Source organism: Hyla sarda, chromosome 10, assembly GCF_029499605.1.
Source record: "Hyla sarda isolate aHylSar1 chromosome 10, aHylSar1.hap1, whole genome shotgun sequence".
Classification (NCBI taxonomy): Eukaryota; Metazoa; Chordata; class Amphibia; order Anura; family Hylidae; genus Hyla; species Hyla sarda.
Genome location: NC_079198.1, coordinates 9756321 through 9775840, shown reverse-complemented (window position 1 = coordinate 9775840; position 19520 = coordinate 9756321). Strand labels below are relative to the sequence as shown.

General features: G+C 47.9%; 1 protein-coding gene across 1 annotated transcript in view; it reads right to left on the bottom strand.

Moving 5' to 3' along the window:
- Nucleotides 1-1938: 1938 nt before the first annotated feature.
- Nucleotides 1939-19520, bottom strand: part of LOC130294285 (free fatty acid receptor 2-like) — a 46650-nt gene continuing 29068 nt past the window's right edge. Inside the window, exon 2 of the mRNA XM_056543898.1 lies at nt 1939-2905. Within this exon, the coding sequence (XP_056399873.1) occupies nt 1939-2905 (967 nt within the window). The remainder of the gene's footprint in view (nt 2906-19520) is intronic.

Here is a 19520-nt window from a genome sequence, read left to right as displayed (position 1 = left end):
TTAATTCCCTTCAATTTATTTTCCACAGTATTTTCTAAGGTTTCCCTACATTTTCCACTTTCCCTACACTTTGCTATTTTTACACATGTTCTGATCTGTCGGATTTTCCTCAGCTCAAATCCACCACATTTTATTTGGAAACCTTAGTAAATATGTTGAGTTTTTGTGAAAAATGGGTACTGAAGAGAGTTAGGCCTGTATTATATTTCAGAGCTGCACTCACTATTCTCCTGGTGGGGTCACTGTGTACATACATTACATTACTTATCCTATACTGATCCTGATTTATATCCTGTATTATACTCCAGAGCTGTACTCACTATTCTGCTGGTGAGGTCACTGTGTACATACATTACATTACTTATCCTGTACTGATCCTGAGTTATATCCTGTATTATACTCCAGAGCTGTACTCACTATTCTCCTGGTGAGGTCACTGTGTACATACATTACATTACTTATCCTGTACTGATCCTGAGTTATATCCTGTATTATACTCCAGAGCTGTACTCACTATTCTGCTGGTGAGATCACTGTGTACATACATTACATTACTCCTCCTGAACTGATCCTGAGTTATATCCTGTACTATACTCCAGAGCTGTACTCACTATTCTGCTGGTGAGGTCACTGTGTACATATATTACATTACTTATACTGTACTGATCCCGAGTTATATCCTGTATTATACTCCAGAGCTGTACTCACTATTCTGCTGGTGAGGTCACTGTGTACATAAATTACATCACTTATCCGATACTGATCCTGAGTTATATCCTGTATTATATTCCAGAGCTGTACTCACTATTCTGCTGGTGAGGTCACTGTGTACATACATTACATTACTTATCCTGTACTGATCCTGCATTATATCATGTATTATACTCCAGAGCTGTACTCACTATTCTGCTGGTGAGATCACTGTGTACATACATTACATTACTTATCCGGTACTGATCCTGAGTTATAATACTGACCATATAATTTTATACATCTTCTTTACTTAGTTTTTTGCTATATGGTAAAATGTGGACCTGCGCTTACACTTGTGTTGACAAATGTCGAAATTAAAGGAGATAGGCAGTGGAAAACTTTTATGTCCCCTTTGTGTCCGGGCAGCAAAAACAAACAAAAAAAACTAACTCACCTTCCTATGTTGCCCTGTTGCTTCGGTATCGGCATCCCGTTCCTCCGCTGCTGCTCTGCTCCGTGTTTCTTAGGCTCGAAATATCACACTGCGGTCAGCATATCGTTTGGCGCAGTGGTGTCCTGCCTCGACTGGTGATAGGCTTAGTGCACTCGCGCCGGCTCCTTACATGACAGTGCGCTACGGCTGACGATATGCTGGCCGCAGTGTGATGTTTTGAGCCTAAGAGACACGGAGCAGAGCAGCAGCGAAGGAACGGGACTCCGATACCGGAGCAACAGGGGAATGTAGGAAGGTGAGTAAAAAAAATGTTTTATTTTTGCAGCCCGAGCACAGGGGGACATGAAAGTTTTTCACTGCATATCTCCTTTAAAATTGAAATTTTACATTCTTGCTATTTTTTTTTTTAGGGTTTATAATATATCAGTATAGTATAAGAAAACAATGTGAGTAATACCATGAAGCCTCTATACAGTATCATGATTCCTTCATTCCTTCGGAGCCCTTTTTGTGTCTTTTACTTTTTTGAAGGTCGTCTAAAGTATCTAAACGGAGATTTCTCAAAAACTGTTCAGAGGAAAAGTTGCTGATTTGCCCATAGCAACCAATCAGAAACTAAAAGGGAAAGAAGCAATCGGATTGGTTGCTATGGGCAACTCAGCAACTATTCCTCTGTACAGGTGTTGCTAAATCTCCCCCAAAGTTTCCAATGAAAAGACAATCCAGACTTCCAGAACCTGTTGCTCGGGCAGTGCTTAAATACAATACGTTCTTACATGGTCCATGAACACTCAAGTGGAGGACCTATCTGTGTTGCTGTCTCTATATGGGGCATTACGCAGGGATGGATAAAGCTTCTTACAGGGGCAGGTGTTCCTCAAGTTTTCAAAGATGATAGATAAAATGTAAAAGAAAGTTTTCTTGACAGTGGTTGAAGTGAAATAAAAAACAACCGGATCCAATGAGGCATTTAACGTGCTGAGAAGAAGCGCGTCCACCCTCCATTTTGGACTCTCATTTTGTATAAAACCAACAATATGAGAAATATTGTACGGAGCAAAACAGATGCAAAAGTTGACTAGAGTGGCGATGGCCAAGCCAATAGCTCTCAGCTTTCTCCTCTTTGGGATGTTGGGTAAGGACATCAGAATCCGCACAAAGTTTATGTAACAATAAAGAGTTATGATGGATGGAATGAAGAAGAGGACCACCCCTAACTCCAAACGTACCGGTAACAGAATCTTCAGCTGCTCCTTATTGAATTGTTCGTAGCATTTGGTCACGCTGGTGATGTTGTTGGGTGTAGTGTACTGGACCACATACACTATGGTGCAGTGCGCACAGGATAGGAACCAGATGATGATGCTTGCGAAGGTGGCGTAGGCAGGTTTCCGATGGAGCTTGTATTTGATTGGAAAAGCCACGCCAAGGTAACGCTCTACACTGACGGCGGTGAGGAACAACGTGCTGATGTAGATGCTACTGTAGTAGAAAAATCCTGTAAGGGGACAAAGAAACAATGGCATATCCCAGATCATACCAACAGCAGCCTCCCGCATCTTCAAAGGAAGGAAGGACAACAAGAGGAGGTCCGAAATGGTCAAGTTGAGGAGGAAGATGTCCACCGGAGTCGGCTTCTTACGAACCTTGACTAGAAAGGCATAGAAAGCCAACAGGTTGGACGGTAGGCCCGTGATGAAGGTGAAAATGTAGATGGCCAGGACGATTCGACTGTGTTCTTCATCCACTATGAGACCCCTATGAAGGAAAGAAGAAGATCAGTCAAGACTGAAAATCCAATTTGAAGGTGGAAGTTTTGCTAAAATATCAAATTAGTCAGGGAAGAAAATAATACAATCTGGATGGACCAACCTTCTTTGTCCACCAGAAGGTTACTTCTTGTGGACAAAGCCCTTTTTGATTCATAAATCCCCAGATTTACATTACATTATGTCTCCTAAAAAGGAAATCTGACAGCATCTACTTACAGCCCATGGTCCCCTGATTTTTTTTTTACTTTAGTCCCCCCTATTCTCTCACAATTGGTGCAGCTACTTTCGGTCACCAATATGCTAATTAGTGAATGAATTGACACTTGGGAGGTCTCCCAATATCTGGAGATATTTCAATTAAACTTGGTTCAAATAAAAATACTGTACAGTTTAGGGATGTCCTGATGCCAACAATCTCCATGTTCACGATGCAAAATGAACATGATCAAGAGATGTACCGGAAGTCTCATGCAAGTCTATGGGACTTCCTATACATGTCCTGATCGCTTAACTTTCAGGATGAAGAGATTGTCTTGAAGTTTTTAAACATTCTGCTGCATGACCAAAGTCATGGCAAAGTATGACTTAACTGTCCGGTAGGCAGGAAGAAAGAATAGTTAGTGTGGGGACAGGAAGAGGGGACATTGTGGGCCAGGGACTTGCAGAGGTTGACTAGAAAGCGAGCTTGAGCCCCCGCCCTTTTGACATTACTCCTAAAAGTGCCTGCCGTTCATCTGAAAAAAAAAAAAAAAACATTCAAAAGAATGTCCCTGGAGTTTACAGGGCAAATCAGTCATTGCAAATCTTTAAGGGGTTTCCCCCTCGTTGGGAAAACCCTTTACTAGAAACCCCCCTACCCCCCCTAAAAATAGTAACTTTATTGGTTATTGATTAAAATATACCCCACACAAAACGTTTAAAATTCCAGCAGCTCTAAGGTGATATTTATCTGGAGAGTCAATGCTACTCTCTCTATAATGGGACACTTATTTAACCAAGGACTGTGCTTATAATCTGTGTGTTTATACTACAACACACGATTGCATCTGGTGCTGGGTCCCTATTCTTGTTATTAAGCCACCTTTATGCCTGCTGTATTAAAACATTTAACTACTAGCCCCCCCGAGGTTTCGCTGACGAATCGGCTTTGTCAAGGGTAGCGAGGCTAATGCCTCGCTACCCTTGACAAAGCTGATTCGTCAGCGAAACGTCTTGAAGGCACAAAGCTGATTCGTCTGCGAAACGTCGGGGAAGCTAGTAGTTAAATGTTTAAATACAGTGGCATTAAAAAATTTCCACCGCCCCCCCTCAGCTTAGTAGTCTCGGCGCCCTAAGGCAGCTGCTTGGCCGGCCTTATTATAGCAAAATTAGCTTCTGCCTAGAATCCTTGCACCATCCCTGCATTTCTACTTTATTCAGTCATTTACCATAGTAAGGAGCGGTGCGGGGACTTCCTTCTACTTTTGCATTGTATGCGCTACGTGTATTCATTCTGTTTCTTTGTTTCCAGATATTTAAATTTTATCTCGTTTCCACAAGCGGTACAGCGTGTGCCTTCACCACTTCTCCCTTCCAGGCCTCATTTTATGGCCTCTGTTAAACATTAAGGACTTGTGGTCCGGATATGAAAATATCCTGACAATGTTTTATTATTTGACTTATATACCCAGCCCGACCGTAATGATCTGCTCAGTGCCCGGCCTTGTGTCTAATGGCCGCCGTAAAGAATATAGTCACCTCAATGCCTGGTGTCGATCAGACAGTGTTTATGGATCAGTTCCTCTTAATGGAGATAACACATACAAAGGACGCAGCCGCCACATTAATCAAGTTATTAAATATTCAGAAAGATTAATGGAGATAGAATATGAGGAAACAATAACAACGCGCAGCACAGCGGAGGATTACATGGAAATAGGTCGATATTTATTAGATATATACACAATATTCTGAAAATTAGGTTAAACTTGTAATGGAATATCAGGCGGTGGTGGGAGTCTGGGGGAGGAGGGGGTTGGGGGGGAGGGGGTGATGGCGGTTGAGAGACTCTGTCCCAGATAGGAATACCCCTTTTAAATCTGTCTAGTTTTCCCATAACAACCAATCACAGCTCTGCTTTTATATCTTAACAAGCTTTGGTAAAAAAAAAAAAAAAAAAAAGAAGCTGACCTGTGATTGGTTCTTATGGAAAATCCATACACAATTTGGCCTCAAAGCCCAGATTGATAGATCTGGGCCAAGGAGTGGCAGCATTATATTCGGTTGGGTGCAGTGAAACATTATTATATTTTGGGGGGACAGTGTGGCAGCATTATATACGGGGTACAGTGCAGCATTGTTATATTTAGTGGCACAGTGTGGCAGTATTATATTTGGGGCCCCAGTGTGGCATTATTATATTCAGGGGCACAATGTGTGGCAGTTTCGTATTCAGGGGCACAGTGTGTGGCAGTATTATAATCAGGGGCACAGTGTGTGGCAGTATTATATTCGGGGACACGGTTTAGCATTATTTTGTTCAGGGGGGGACCAGTGTGGCAGTCTTATATTCAGGGGCACAGTGTAGCAGTATTATTTTCCTGGGCACAGTGTAGCATTATTACATTCGGGGGTGGGGGGGGGGGGCACAGTGTGTGGCAGTTTTACATTCAGGAGGCACAGTGTAGCAGTATAATATTCAGAGGGACATTGTGTAGCGGTATGATGTTTAGGGGGTGCAGTGTGCAAAGCTATTGTTTTCCTAGGGTGCACTCTTTGGCAGTGTTATTGTAGTGGCCCAGTACCCTAGCTGCCATGTAAGGCAGCCTCCATATAGTGTCCCCTGGGCCCCCCTGCACCAAAATTTTATAATTTTCTTTTTTTCTTTTCTTTTACCTTTACAGTATTGCAATCTTTTTTATACTTGTTTTAATTGACTTTGGTTTCTTTGAATATTTAGTTTGGAGTATGTGGAGGTGATTTGGAGAACTCCGGCTTATGTAAACATTTATCCGTATTCATAATATTATGAATGTTTTGTGCAAACACAGAAAGTGTTTGTGATTTGGCGGATTTACACAACCAGTGTATACAATGGTGAAGAACGAGAACAAAGCCCTTGTCACGATGCCGGCTGGCAGGTAGTGGATCCTCTGTGCCAGAGAGGGATTGGCGTGGACCGTGCTAGAGGATCGGTTCTAAGTCACTACTGGTTTTCACCAGAGCCCGCCGCAAAGCGGGATGGTCTTGCTGCGGCGGTAGTGACCAGGTCGTATCCCCTAGCAACGGCTCAACCTCTCTGGCTGCTGAAGATAGGCGCGGTACAAGGGAGTAGACAGAAGCAAGGTCGGACGTAGCAGAAGGTCGGGGCAGGCAGCAAGGATCGTAGTCAGGGGCAACGGCAGAAGGTCTGGAATCACAGGCAAGGAACACACAAGGAACGCTTTCACTGGCACTAGGGCAACAAGATCCGGCGAGGGAGTGAAGGGGAAGTGAGGTGATATAGGGAAGTGCACAGGTGTAAACACTAATTGGAACCACTGCACCAATCAGCGGTGCAGTGGCCCTTTAAATCGCAAAGACCCGGCGCGCGCGCGCCCTAGGGAGCGGGGCCGCGCGCGCCGGGACAGAACTGACGGGGAGCGAGTAAGGTACGGGAGCCGGGGTGCGCATCGCGAGCGGGCGCTACCCGCATCGCGAATCGCATCCCGGCCGGAGGTGGTAACGCAGCGCCCCGGGTCCGTGGAACCGACCGGGGCGCTGCAGTGAGGGAAGTGTAGCGAGCGCTCCGGGGAGGAGCGGGGACCCGGAGCGCTCGGCGTAACAGTACCCCCCCCCTTGGGTCTCCCCCTCTTCTTGGGGCCTGAGAACCTGAGGATCAGACTTTTGTCCAGGATATTGTCCTCAGGTTCCCAGGACCTCTCTTCTGGACCACAACCCTCCCAATCCACTAAAAAAAAAGTTCTTCCCCTGACCTTTTTAGAGGCCAAAATCTCTTTAACAGAGAAGATGTCCGAGGAGCCGGAAACAGGAGTGGGAGGAACAGATTTAGGAGAAAAACGGTTGAGGATGAGAGGTTTAAGAAGAGAGACGTGAAAGGCATTAGGGATACGAAGAGAAGGAGGAAGAAGAAGTTTGTAAGAGACAGGATTAATTTGACACAAAACTTTAAAAGGACCAAGATAGCGTGGTCCCAACTTATAGCTCGGGACACGGAAACGGACATATTTAGCGGAGAGCCATACCTTGTCTCCAGGGGAAAAAATGGGAGGAGCTCTTCTTTTCTTATCTGCGAATCTCTTCATGCGAGAAGAAGCCTGTAAGAGAGAATTTTGGGTCTCTTTCCATATGGTGGAAAGATCACGAGAAATTTCATCCACAGCGGGCAGACCAGAGGGCAAGGGGGTAGGGAGGGGGGGAAGAGGGTGACGGCCGTACACCACGAAAAACGGAGATTTGGAGGAAGATTCAGAGATTCTGAAATTATACGAGAATTCGGCCCAAGGTAGAAGATCTGCCCAGTCATCCTGGCGGGAGGAAACAAAATGTCGTAAATAGTCACCCAAGATCTGGTTAATTCTCTCTACTTGTCCATTGGATTGAGGATGGTATGCAGAAGAAAAATTTAATTTAATCTTGAGTTGTTTACAGAGAGCCCTCCAGAATTTAGACACAAATTGGACGCCTCTATCCGAGACGATCTGTGTAGGCAACCCGTGAAGACGAAAAATGTGTACAAAAAATTGTTTAGCCAACTGAGGCGCTGAAGGAAGACCAGGAAGAGGGATGAAATGTGCCATTTTGGAGAATCGATCAACGACCACCCAAATAACAGTGTTGCCATGGGATGGGGGTAAGTCAGTAATAAAATCCATACCAATCAGAGACCAAGGTTGTTCGGGGACAGGTAGAGGATGAAGAAAACCAGCGGGCTTCTGGCGAGGAGTCTTATCCCGGGCACAGATAGTGCAGGCTCGCACAAAGTCCACCACATCAGTCTCTAGAGTCGGCCACCAATAGAAGCGAGAGATGAGTTGCACAGATTTCTTGATGCCCGCATGACCTGCGAGATGGGAGGAGTGACCCCATTTGAGGATCCCAAGGCGTTGGCGTGGAGAAACAAAGGTCTTTCCTGGAGGAGTTTGCCTGATGGAGGCTGGAGAAGTGGAAATCAGGCAGTCAGGAGGAATGATGTGTTGAGGAGAGAGTTCAATTTCAGAGGCATCTGAGGAACGAGAGAGAGCATCGGCCCTAATGTTTTTATCAGCAGGCCGAAAGTGAATTTCAAAATTAAATCGGGCAAAGAACAGAGACCACCTGGCCTGACGAGGATTCAGCCGTTGGGCAGACTGGAGGTAGGAGAGGTTCTTGTGATCGGTGTAAATAATAACTGGAAATCTTGATCCCTCCAGCAGATGCCTCCATTCCTCAAGTGCTAATTTAATGGCTAGAAGCTCTCGATCCCCGATGGAGTAGTTCCTCTCCGCCGGAGAGAAGGTCCTGGAAAAAAAACCACAAGTAACAGCATGCCCGGAAGAGTTTTTTTGTAGAAGGACAGCTCCAGCTCCCACTGAGGAGGCATCAACCTCCAATAGGAAGGGTTTAGATGGGTCAGGTCTGGAGAGCACGGGAGCCGAAGAAAAGGCAGACTTGAGTCGTTTAAAGGCGTCTTCCGCTTGAGGAGGCCAAGACTTGGGATCGGCATTTTTTTTTGTTAAAGCCACAATAGGAGCCACAATGGTAGAAAAATGTGGAATAAATTGCCTGTAATAATTGGCGAACCCCAAAAAACGTTGGATGGCACGGAGTCCGGAGGGGCGTGGCCAATCTAAGACGGCAGAGAGTTTATCTGGGTCCATTTGTAGTCCCTGGCCAGAGACCAAGTATCCTAGAAAAGGAAGAGATTGGCATTCAAACAGACATTTCTCTATTTTGGCATAGAGTTGATTATCACGAAGTCTCTGAAGAACCATACGGACATGCTGGCGGTGTTCTTCAAGATTGGCAGAAAAAATCAGGATATCGTCCAGATATACAACAACACAGGAGTATAGTAGATCACGAAAAATTTCATTAACAAAGTCTTGGAAGACGGCAGGGGCGTTGCATAGACCAAAGGGCATGACCAGATACTCAAAGTGTCCATCTCTGGTGTTAAATGCCGTTTTCCATTCATCCCCCTCTCTGATGCGGATGAGATTATAAGCACCTCTTAAGTCCAGTTTGGTAAAAATATGGGCACCTTGGAGACGATCAAAGAGTTCAGAGATGAGGGGTAGGGGGTAGCGGTTCTTAACCGTGATTTTATTAAGACCGCGGTAGTCAATGCAAGGACGTAGAGAGCCATCTTTTTTGGACACAAAGAAAAATCCGGCTCCGGCAGGAGAGGAGGATTTACGGATAAAGCCCTTTTTTAAATTTTCTTGGACGTATTCAGACATGGCAAGAGTCTCTGGGACGGACAGAGGATAGATTCTGCCCCGGGGTGGAGTAGTGCCCGGGAGGAGGTCAATGGGACAATCATAAGGCCTGTGAGGAGGTAGAGTCTCAGCTTGTTTTTTGCAAAAAACGTCCGCAAAGTCCATATAGGCCTTAGGGAGACCGGTTACATGAGGAAGCACAGGGACACGGCAAGGTTTACTGGGAACCGGTTTTAAGCAGTCCTTGGAACAAGAGGGCCCCCAACTCTTGATCTCCCCAGTGGACCAATCCAGGATTGGGGAATGGAGTTGAAGCCAGGGAAGTCCAAGAAGGATTTCAGAAGTGCAATTGGGGAGGACCAACAGTTCAATCCTCTCGTGATGAGATCCGATGCACATTAGAAGGGGCTCCGTGCGGAAACGTATAGTACAGTCCAATCTTTCATTGTTTACACAATTGATGTAGAGGGGTCTGGCGAGACTGGTCACCGGGATGTTGAACCTATTGACGAGAGAGGCTAAGATGAAATTTCCTGCAGATCCAGAGTCCAAGAAGGCCACAGCAGAGAAGGAGAAGGCAGAGGCAGACATCCGCACAGGCACAGTAAGACGTGGAGAAGCAGAGTAGACATCAAGGACTGTCTCACCTTTGTGCGGAGTCAGCGGACGTCTTTCCAGGCGGGGAGGACGGATAGGACAATCCTTCAGGAAGTGTTCGGTACTAGCACAGTACAGGCAGAGATTCTCCATGCGGCGTCGTGTCCTCTCTTGGGGTGTCAGGCGAGACCGGTCGACCTGCATAGCCTCCACGGCGGGAGGCACAGGAACAGATTGCAGGGGACCAGAGGAGAGAGGAGCCGGGGAGAAGAAACGCCTCGTGCGAACAGAGTCCATATCCTGGCGGAGCTCCTGACGCCGTTCGGAAAAACGCATGTCAATGCGAGTGGCAAGATGGATGAGTTCATGTAGGTTAGCAGGGATTTCTCGTGCGGCCAGAACATCTTTAATGTTGCTGGATAGGCCTTTTTTAAAGGTCGCGCAGAGTGCCTCATTATTCCAGGATAATTCTGAAGCAAGGGTACGGAACTGTACGGCATACTCGCCAACGGAAGAATTACCCTGGACCAGGTTCAACAGGGCAGTCTCAGCAGAAGAGGCTCGGGCAGGTTCCTCAAAGACACTTCGAATTTCCGAGAAGAAGGAGTGTACAGAGGCAGTGACGGGGTCATTGCGGTCCCAGAGCGGTGTGGCCCAAGCCAGGGCTTTTCCAGACAGCAGGCTGACTACGAAAGCCACCTTAGACCTTTCAGTGGGGAACTGGTCCGACATCATCTCCAAGTGTAATGAACATTGGGAAAGAAAGCCACGGCAAAACTTAGAGTCCCCATCAAATTTATCCGGCAAGGATAGTCGTATTCCAGAAGCGGCCACTCGCTGCGGAGGAGGTACAGGAGCTGGCGGAGGAGATGATTGCTGGAGCTGTGGTAGTAACTGTTGTAGCATAACAGTCAGTTGAGACAGCTGTTGGCCTTGTTGCGCAATCTGTTGTGACTGCTGGGCGACCACCGTGGTGAGGTCAGCGACAACTGGCAGAGGAACTTCAGCGGGATCCATGGCCGGATCTACTGTCACGATGCCGGCTGGCAGGTAGTGGATCCTCTGTGCCAGAGAGGGATTGGCGTGGACCGTGCTAGAGGATCGGTTCTAAGTCACTACTGGTTTTCACCAGAGCCCGCCGCAAAGCGGGATGGTCTTGCTGCGGCGGTAGTGACCAGGTCGTATCCCCTAGCAACGGCTCAACCTCTCTGGCTGCTGAAGATAGGCGCGGTACAAGGGAGTAGACAGAAGCAAGGTCGGACGTAGCAGAAGGTCGGGGCAGGCAGCAAGGATCGTAGTCAGGGGCAACGGCAGAAGGTCTGGAATCACAGGCAAGGAACACACAAGGAACGCTTTCACTGGCACTAGGGCAACAAGATCCGGCGAGGGAGTGAAGGGGAAGTGAGGTGATATAGGGAAGTGCACAGGTGTAAACACTAATTGGAACCACTGCACCAATCAGCGGTGCAGTGGCCCTTTAAATCGCAAAGACCCGGCGCGCGCGCGCCCTAGGGAGCGGGGCCGCGCGCGCCGGGACAGAACTGACGGGGAGCGAGTAAGGTACGGGAGCCGGGGTGCGCATCGCGAGCGGGCGCTACCCGCATCGCGAATCGCATCCCGGCCGGAGGTGGTAACGCAGCGCCCCGGGTCCGTGGAACCGACCGGGGCGCTGCAGTGAGGGAAGTGTAGCGAGCGCTCCGGGGAGGAGCGGGGACCCGGAGCGCTCGGCGTAACAGCCCTGTCACTTCCAAATGTTACAGGTAATGGAAATATTGGGGATTCCCAGGATTTCATACTGTCTCACATAGTCATTCATTTACATAAGCATGTCAGGAATTTTTGTCTGCTTCTATAGTGCAGCTAAGGCTATTATAAGAGAATAATGTAGATCTTTATCTGTATACAATTTGGTTACAAATGCAGAATGAAGTGCGTTCTGATCACTGCACCTGATCATCTCATTAGGCTGCTAGTGCTGGAATATGTACAAAATTATAAATACTATAATACTGTCTCCTATGTACAAAAATATAACTACTATAATACAGCTCCTATATACAAGAATATAACTACTATAATACTGCTCCTATATACAAGAATATAACTACTATAATACTGCTCCTATATACAAGACTATAACTACTATAATACTGCCTCCGATATACAAGACTATAACTACTATAATACTGTCTCCTATGTACAAAAATATAACTACTATAATACTGCTCCTATATACAAGTGTTACGCCGAGCGCTCCGGGTCCCCGCTCCTCCCCGGAGCGCTCGCTTCACTCCCTCCGCTGCAGCGCTCCGGTCACGTCCTCTGACCCGGGGCGCTGCGATCCTGCTGCCAGCCAGGATGCGATTCGCGATGCGGGTAGCGCCCGCTCGCGATGCGCACCCCGGCTCCCCTACCTGACTCGCTCCCCGTCTGTTCTGTCCCGGCGCGCGCGGCCCCGCTCCCTAGGGCGCGCGCGCGCCGGGTCTCTGCGATTTAAAGGGCCACTGCGCCGCTGATTGGCGCAGTGGTTCCAATTAGGGTTTTCACCTGTGCACTTCCCTATATTACCTCGCTTCCCTTGCACTCCCTTGCCGGATCTTGTTGCCTTAGTGCCAGTGAAAGCGTTCCTTGTGTGTTCCTTGCCTGTGTTTCCAGACCTTCTGCCGTTGCCCCTGACTACGATCCTTGCAGCCTGCCCCGACCTTCTGCTACGTCCGACCTTGCTTCTGCCTACTCCCTTGTACCGCGCCTATCTTCAGCAGCCAGAGAGGTGAGCCGTTGCTAGTGGATACGACCTGGTCACTACCGCCGCAGCAAGACCATCCCGCTTTGCGGCGGGCTCTGGTGAAAACCAGTAGTGGCTTAGAACCGGTCCACTAGCACGGTCCACGCCAATCCCTCTCTGGCACAGAGGGTCCACTACCTGCCAGCCGGCATCGTGACAGTAGATCCGGCCATGGATCCCGCTGAAGTTCCTCTGCCAGTTGTCGCTGACCTCACCACGGTGGTCGCCCAGCAGTCACAACAGATAGCGCAACAAGGCCAACAGCTGTCTCAACTGACCGTTATGCTACAACAGTTGCTACCACAGCTTCAGCAGTCATCTCCTCCGCCAGCTCCTGCACCTCCTCCGCAGCGAGTGGCCGCTCCTGGGATACGCTTATCCTTGCCGGATAAATTTGATGGGGACTCTAAGTTTTGCCGTGGCTTTCTTTCCCAATGTTCCCTGCATCTGGAGATGATGTCGGACCTGTTTCCCACTGAAAGGTCTAAGGTGGCTTTCGTAGTCAGTCTTCTGTCCGGAAAAGCCCTGTCATGGGCCACACCGCTCTGGGACCGCAATGACCCCGTCACTGCCTCTGTACACTCCTTCTTCTCGGAAATCCGAAGTGTCTTTGAGGAACCTGCCCGAGCCTCTTCTGCTGAGACTGCCCTGTTGAACCTGGTCCAGGGTAATTCTTCCGTTGGCGAGTATGCCGTACAATTCCGTACACTTGCTTCAGAATTGTCCTGGAATAATGAGGCCCTCTGCGCGACCTTCAAAAAAGGCCTATCCAGCAACATTAAAGATGTTCTGGCCGCACGAGAAATTCCTGCTAATCTACATGAACTTATTCACCTAGCCACTCGCATTGACATGCGTTTTTCTGAAAGGCGTCAGGAACTCCGCCAAGATATGGACTCTGTTCGCACGAGGCGTTTCGTCTCCTCGGCTCCTCTCTCCTCTGGTCCCCTGCAATCTGTTCCTGTGCCTCCCGCCGTGGAGGCTATGCAGGTCGACCGGTCTCGCCTGACACCTCAAGAGAGGACACGACGCCGTATGGAGAACCTCTGCCTGTACTGTGCTAGTACCGAACACTTCCTGAGGGATTGTCCTATCCGTCCTCCCCGCCTGGAAAGACGTACGCTGACTCCGCACAAAGGTGAGACAGTCCTTGATGTCTACTCTGCTTCTCCACGTCTTACTGTGCCTGTGCGGATGTCTGCCTCTGCCGTCTCCTTCTCTACAGTGGCCTTCTTGGACTCTGGATCTGCAGGAAATTTTATTTTGGCCTCTCTCGTCAACAGGTTCAACATCCCAGTGACCAGTCTCGCCAGACCCCTCTACATCAATTGTGTAAATAATGAAAGATTGGACTGTACCATACGTTTCCGCACGGAGCCCCTTCTTATGAGCATCGGATCTCATCATGAGAGGATTGAACTTTTGGTCCTCCCCAATTGCACCTCGGAGATTCTCCTTGGACTTCCCTGGCTTCAACTTCATTCCCCAACCCTGGATTGGTCCACTGGGGAGATCAAGAGTTGGGGGTCCTCTTGTTCCAAGAACTGTCTAAAACCGGTTCCCAGTAACCCTTGCCGTAACTCTGTGGTTCCTCCAGTAACCGGTCTCCCTAAGGCCTATATGGACTTCGCGGATGTTTTCTGCAAAAAACAAGCTGAGACTCTACCTCCTCACAGGCCTTATGATTGCCCTATCGACCTCCTCCCGGGTACTACTCCACCCCGGGGCAGAATTTATCCTCTCTCTGCCCCAGAGACTCTTGCCATGTCCGAATACGTCCAGGAGAATCTAAAAAAGGGCTTTATCCGTAAATCCTCCTCTCCTGCCGGAGCCGGATTTTTCTTTGTGTCCAAAAAAGATGGCTCCCTACGTCCTTGCATTGACTACCGCGGTCTTAATAAAATCACGGTTAAGAACCGCTACCCCTTACCCCTCATCTCTGAACTCTTTGATCGCCTCCAAGGTGCCCACATCTTCACTAAATTGGACTTAAGAGGCGCCTATAACCTCATCCGCATCAGAGAGGGGGACGAGTGGAAAACGGCATTTAACACCAGAGATGGACACTTTGAGTATCTGGTCATGCCCTTTGGACTGTGCAATGCCCCTGCCGTCTTCCAAGACTTTGTCAATGAAATTTTTCGTGATCTGTTATACTCCTGTGTTGTGGTATATCTGGACGATATCCTAATTTTTTCTGCCAATCTAGAAGAACACCGCCAGCATGTCCGTATGGTTCTTCAGAGACTTCGTGACAACCAACTCTATGCCAAAATTGAGAAATGTCTGTTTGAATGCCAATCTCTTCCTTTTCTAGGATATTTGGTCTCTGGCCAGGGACTACAGATGGATCCAGACAAACTCTCTGCCGTCTTAAATTGGCCACGCCCCTCCGGACTCCGTGCTATCCAACGCTTTTTGGGGTTCGCCAATTATTACAGGCAATTTATTCCACATTTTTCTACCATTGTGGCTCCTATCGTGGCTTTAACCAAAAAAAATGCTGATCCCAAGTCCTGGCCTCCTCAAGCAGAAGACTCCTTTAAACGACTCAAGTCTGCCTTTTCTTCGGCTCCCGTGCTCTCCAGACCTGACCCTTCCAAACCCTTCCTATTGGAGGTTGATGCCTCCTCAGTAGGAGCTGGAGCTGTTCTTCTACAAAAAAATTCTTCCGGGCATGCTGTCACTTGTGGTTTTTTCTCTAGGACCTTCTCTCCAGCGGAGAGGAACTACTCCATCGGGGATCGAGAGCTTCTAGCCATTAAATTAGCACTTGAGGAATGGAGGCATCTGCTGGAGGGATCAAGATTTCCTGTTATTATCTACACCGACCACAAGAACCTCTCCTACCTCCAGTCGGCCCAACGGCTGAATCCTCGCCAGGCCCGGTGGTCTCTGTTCTTTGCCCGATTTAATTTTGAGATTCACTTTCGTCCTGCCGATAAGAACATTAGGGCCGATGCTCTCTCTCGTTCCTCGGATGCCTCAGAAGTTGATCTCCCTCCGCAACACATCATTCCACCTGACTGCCTGATCTCCACTTCTCCTGCCTCCATCAGGCAGACTCCTCCAGGAAAGACCTTTGTTTCTCCACGCCAACGCCTCGGAATCCTCAAATGGGGTCACTCCTCCCATCTCGCAGGTCATGCGGGCATCAAGAAATCTGTGCAACTCATCTCCCGCTTCTATTGGTGGCCGACTCTGGAGACGGATGTTGGGGACTTTGTGCGAGCCTGCACTATCTGTGCCCGGGATAAGACTCCTCGCCAGAAGCCCGCTGGTTTTCTTCATCCTCTGCCTGTCCCCGAACAGCCTTGGTCTCTGATTGGTATGGATTTTATTACTGATTTACCCCCTTCCCGTGGCAACACCGTTATTTGGGTGGTCGTTGATCGATTCTCCAAAATGGCACATTTCATCCCTCTTCCTGGTCTTCCTTCTGCGCCTCAGTTGGCTAAACAATTTTTTGTACACATTTTTCGTCTTCACGGGTTGCCTACGCAGATTGTCTCGGATAGAGGGGTCCAATTCGTGTCTAAATTCTGGAGAGCTCTCTGTAAACAACTCAAGATTAAATTAAATTTTTCCTCTGCATATCATCCCCAGTCCAATGGACAAGTAGAAAGAATTAACCAGATCCTGGGTGATTATTTGCGACATTTTGTTTCCTCCCGCCAGGATGACTGGGCAGATCTCCTTCCATGGGCCGAATTCTCGTATAACTTCAGGGTCTCTGAATCTTCCTCCAAATCCCCATTTTTCGTGGTGTACGGCCGTCACCCTCTTCCCCCCCTCCCTACCCCCTTGCCCTCTGGTCTGCCCGCTGTGGATGAAATTTCTCGTGACCTTTCCATTATATGGAGAGAGACCCAAAATTCTCTCTTACAGGCTTCTTCACGCATGAAGAGGTTCGCGGATAAGAAAAGAAGAGCTCCCCCCGTTTTTTCCCCTGGAGACAAGGTATGGCTCTCCGCTAAATATGTCCGCTTCCGTGTCCCTAGCTACAAGTTGGGACCACGCTATCTTGGTCCTTTCAAAATTTTGTGTCAAATTAATCCTGTCTCTTATAAACTTCTTCTTCCTCCTTCTCTTCGTATCCCTAATGCCTTTCACGTCTCTCTTCTCAAACCACTCATCCTCAACCGTTTTTCTCCCAAATCTGTTCCTCCCACTCCTGTTTCCGGCTCCTCGGACGTCTTCTCGGTCAAGGAGATTTTGGCTGCCAAAAAGGTCAGAGGGAAAAATTTTTTTTTAGTAGACTGGGAGGGTTGTGGTCCTGAAGAGAGATCCTGGGAACCTGAGGACAACATCCTTGACAAAAGTCTGCTCCTCAGGTTCTCAGGCTCCAAGAAGAGGGGGAGACCCAAGGGGGGGGGTACTGTTACGCCGAGCGCTCCGGGTCCCCGCTCCTCCCCGGAGCGCTCGCTTCACTCCCTCCGCTGCAGCGCTCCGGTCACGTCCTCTGACCCGGGGCGCTGCGATCCTGCTGCCAGCCGGGATGCGATTCGCGATGCGGGTAGCGCCCGCTCGCGATGCGCACCCCGGCTCCCCTACCTGACTCGCTCCCCGTCTGTTCTGTCCCGGCGCGCGCGGCCCCGCTCCCTAGGGCGCGCGCGCGCCGGGTCTCTGCGATTTAAAGGGCCACTGCGCCGCTGATTGGCGCAGTGGTTCCAATTAGGGTTTTCACCTGTGCACTTCCCTATATTACCTCGCTTCCCTTGCACTCCCTTGCCGGATCTTGTTGCCTTAGTGCCAGTGAAAGCGTTCCTTGTGTGTTCCTTGCCTGTGTTTCCAGACCTTCTGCCGTTGCCCCTGACTACGATCCTTGCAGCCTGCCCCGACCTTCTGCTACGTCCGACCTTGCTTCTGCCTACTCCCTTGTACCGCGCCTATCTTCAGCAGCCAGAGAGGTGAGCCGTTGCTAGTGGATACGACCTGGTCACTACCGCCGCAGCAAGACCATCCCGCTTTGCGGCGGGCTCTGGTGAAAACCAGTAGTGGCTTAGAACCGGTCCACTAGCACGGTCCACGCCAATCCCTCTCTGGCACAGAGGGTCCACTACCTGCCAGCCGGCATCGTGACAACAAGAATATAACTACTATAATACTGCTCCTATATACAAGAATATAACTACTATAATACTGCTCCTATATACAAGAATATAACTACTATAATACTGCCTCCTATATACAAGAATATAACTACTATAATACAGACTCCTATATACAAGAATATAACTACTATAATACTGCTCCTATATACAAGAATATAACTACTATACTACTGCTCCTATATACAAGAATATAACTACTATAATACTTCTCCTATATACAAGAACATAACTACTATAATACTGCTCCTATATACATGAATATAACTACTATAATACAGACTCCTATATACAAGAATATAACTACTATAATACTGCTCCTATATACAAGAATATAACTACTATAATACAGCTCCTATATACAAGAATATAACTACTATAATACTGCTCCTATATACAAGAATATAACTACTATAATACTGCCTCCTATATACAAGAATATAACTACTATAATACTGCTCCTATATACAAGAATATAACTACTATAATACTGCCTCCTATATACAAGAATATAACTAATATAATACTCCTCCAATATACAAGAATGTAACTACTATAATACTGCTCCTATATACAAGAATATATCTACTATAATACTGCTCCTATATACAAGAATATAACTACTATAATACTGCTCCTATATACAAGAATATAACTACTATAATACTGCTCCTATATACAAGAATATAACTACTATAATAATGCTCCTATATACAAGAATATAACTACTATAATACTGCTCCTATATACAAGAATATAACTACTATAATACTGCTCCTATATACAAGAATATAACTACTATAATACTGCTCCTATTGTGACGATCCGTCTTGGGGATTAGCTCTGGGATCGTCCTTGACCACGCCACAGGATGCGTTTCTTCTCAATAAACCAGCAAACAAATGCTTATAATGCAAATCTGGCACCTTGCCAGTCTTATTAGACAGGTTGCAGGGAAAGAAATAAACAAAAAGCAGGAACAAAGCAAAATCCTAGACCGTCTGGTCACTGACTAAACAGATCAGCTTGTACTGACTAACAACCGCTGAGCTTCCCTCAGTCGGTTAAACATATGTCCCCTGCAACCTTCTACTCACAATGTCACTCTCTTTGAGCCACTCAGCTCGGGCTGTGTACTCCTCAGCAGCCTCTGTCTCTTCCCTACAGCCCACATGCTGTCTCCTAGGAAGAGCCTAGATTAGACTGAGTCTTCATCTCATATACACCTCCCTTCCCTCCTGCCTCATTACTTAAGAAGCAGGTGAGAGCTTCTGCAGGGTGAGCCAAGGAAATACACCCTTTCCTTGCCACACTGCCACATATCCCCCCCCCCCCTTTGCTCAGACCACCGGGAAGGAGCACATGTATTTGAAAGACAGAAACCATCTGCCTTTTCTTTCTCTTGGACAACTTTTGTCCCACAGTCTCTGAAGTCCTTGCCTTTTTTCTTCCGGACTTTTACCAGCCACCAATTGGAAGTCTCTCGGTCACACCTCTCCAGTACCAGGTTCTTCACCCTGGTGTGGGCAGGGCTCTTGAAATTAAGGAGTGAGAGGACCGATGCCTCTAACCTGTGTCTTCTTCTTGCTTGCCGGACCTCTGCCTCTGCTTCAGAGAATCTTTCGGCCTCAGAGGCTTTACCAACCACGGTCTTGTTCTCTGTACCGTCAGAGGACCTCTGACACGGGTCCATCTCAGTTTCAACTTTAG